The 1,757-nt window shown below is 61.4% G+C and overlaps 1 protein-coding gene across 4 annotated transcripts in view; it reads right to left on the reverse strand.

Moving 5' to 3' along the window:
- The window catches only part of LIG1 (ligase I, DNA, ATP-dependent), a 27,461-nt gene that overhangs the window by 2,921 nt on the left and 22,783 nt on the right, over positions 1-1,757 (reverse strand). For all 4 annotated transcript variants that reach the window (XM_010849544.1, XM_010849543.1, XM_010849542.1 and 1 more), the window contains exons 21-24: positions 1,637-1,708; positions 1,102-1,246; positions 861-943; positions 3-153 (exon numbers count right to left, since the gene is read on the reverse strand). In XM_010849544.1, the coding sequence (XP_010847846.1) occupies positions 3-153; positions 861-943; positions 1,102-1,246; positions 1,637-1,708 (451 nt within the window). The remainder of the gene's footprint in view (positions 1-2; positions 154-860; positions 944-1,101; positions 1,247-1,636; positions 1,709-1,757) is intronic.

Raw genomic sequence — 1,757 nt, forward strand, 5'->3', positions numbered from 1 at the left:
CTTGCAGATGGCCTGGAACTCCTCGCTCTCCTCGTCGTACGAGGCCAGCAGGAAGCCCCCGTACCGGCCGGCCCGTTTCCCCTTGCCCAGGTAGGCACCAATCACTACGAGGTCCAGGGTGTCGCCCACACCCTCGAGGTAGTCCTTCTTCAGCTGGGGGGAGGGAAGGCCGGAGATGAGGGTGGGGAGCTCAGGTGTGAACCCCACTGCTGGTGTGGGGAGGGTGCGGGCTGGGTGAGAAGACCCAGGACAGACGCTGGGAGGAGAGCGGACGAGGGACAGGTTTCTCGGCTGAAAAGGGCTGATGAGAAAGGGGCCACTCTGATGGAGAAGGCGGGATGGAGGGGACGGGTCAGGTGGGCAGACTTTGGGGGGTCACCTCAGATCCCCCTTCCTTTAGTATGGAGGGACATTCCATTCCATCACAGGGAGAACATCTATCCACTCATTTCAGAAACTAAATTAAGTGCCAACTGTGTGCCAGGCAGGAGCTTGTTCCTACCCCAGGGTCTCTGCGTTTGCTGTGGCCCTGCCCCTGACTTTACCCTGCTCGTTACTCCCCATCTGCGTCCTGGCTGACCTCCTAGTGGAAGGCAAGAACAGAGTGCTCCCCAGGCTCCCTCATCCTGCCATCTGGGGCACACAGACAGGTGGTTCTCCACCAGCCTTGGTGAATTTGTTCACAGGGAGCAGCGCGGGCAGCAGGGCCGAGGCGGCTGCTATGGGAGGCGGGAGGGAAGGAGCAAAGGGCTCCAGAGCTCGAATGGGGTGAGGCGGCAATGGGGTGTGGACCACCCAGCAGGGACAGGCTTCTGGTCCCTGAGCTCAGACAGCAGACGGGGTGAGAGGGTGGGCGGCACCTTGAGCCAGTTGTGTGACCTCTTGGCGATCTCGTAGGTGGCGTCCACGTCCAGGGTCTTTACCATCAGCCCCTCGCAGGAGTCTAGGGAACACAGGAGAGCCACGTGAAGCCCCGGCACACAGCCTCGAAAAAGCCGTGGGCGGGACTCTGGTCCAGTCGTAGGGTGGGGCTGGGGTGGGTGCAGATCACGGGGCGGGGAGGGAGTGTCGGGGGGCACAGACCGTGTGGGATGCCCTCACCTTTCACCGACTGCTCCAAGAACTCTGCGATCTGCTCCGTGTCCTTGGTGTCCAGGGAGGTGGCAAAGACGAACTCGCCCTCCGTCTCCACGAAGTTCTCCCGGAGCAGCTGCCGGCGTCGGGAGAGGGGCTCACGTACCAGGGACTGCAGGGCGGGATGGGAGACAGACGTCACCATGGAAATAAAGAGGAAAAGCCCCACGTGGTCGGGCAAAACAGGAAGCGGGTGGGTCACAGGTCACCCTGTGGCTGATGGAGGTGAGTGTGAAGAGGGGCGTCAGTTTACATTTGAGGCAACTCTCTAGTGTCTGGCTTAATAGAGGCTGGATTCTCACGTCTGTTCCTGCCCTCAGGCCGCAGCAGGTTGTTTCGGTTGCAGGACAGGCATACAGATGGGAAGTTGCAAAGGGAGGCCTCAGGGGCCACACTTTGAGAGCCGCTGCCCAAGTGTGGCCTCCCAGCTCAGCCCGCTGGTTCCCAGGTCTACACACCCCCTTCATCCCCCGAACACCCAAAACACAATGCCGGAACTCACCTCTCCGTTGAGGTAGATGAGATCGAAGGCATACAGACACACCTGCACCTGGATCTCCGCGGCGTCCACCTCCTGGGTCGGGAGGGATGGAGACCCGGAGTGGGGGTGGGGAAGGTGAGAT

The sequence above is a fragment of the Bison bison genome, unplaced genomic scaffold (genome assembly GCF_000754665.1).
Source record: "Bison bison bison isolate TAMUID 2011002044 unplaced genomic scaffold, Bison_UMD1.0 scf7180017864285, whole genome shotgun sequence".
Lineage (NCBI taxonomy): Eukaryota > Metazoa > Chordata > Mammalia > Artiodactyla > Bovidae > Bison > Bison bison.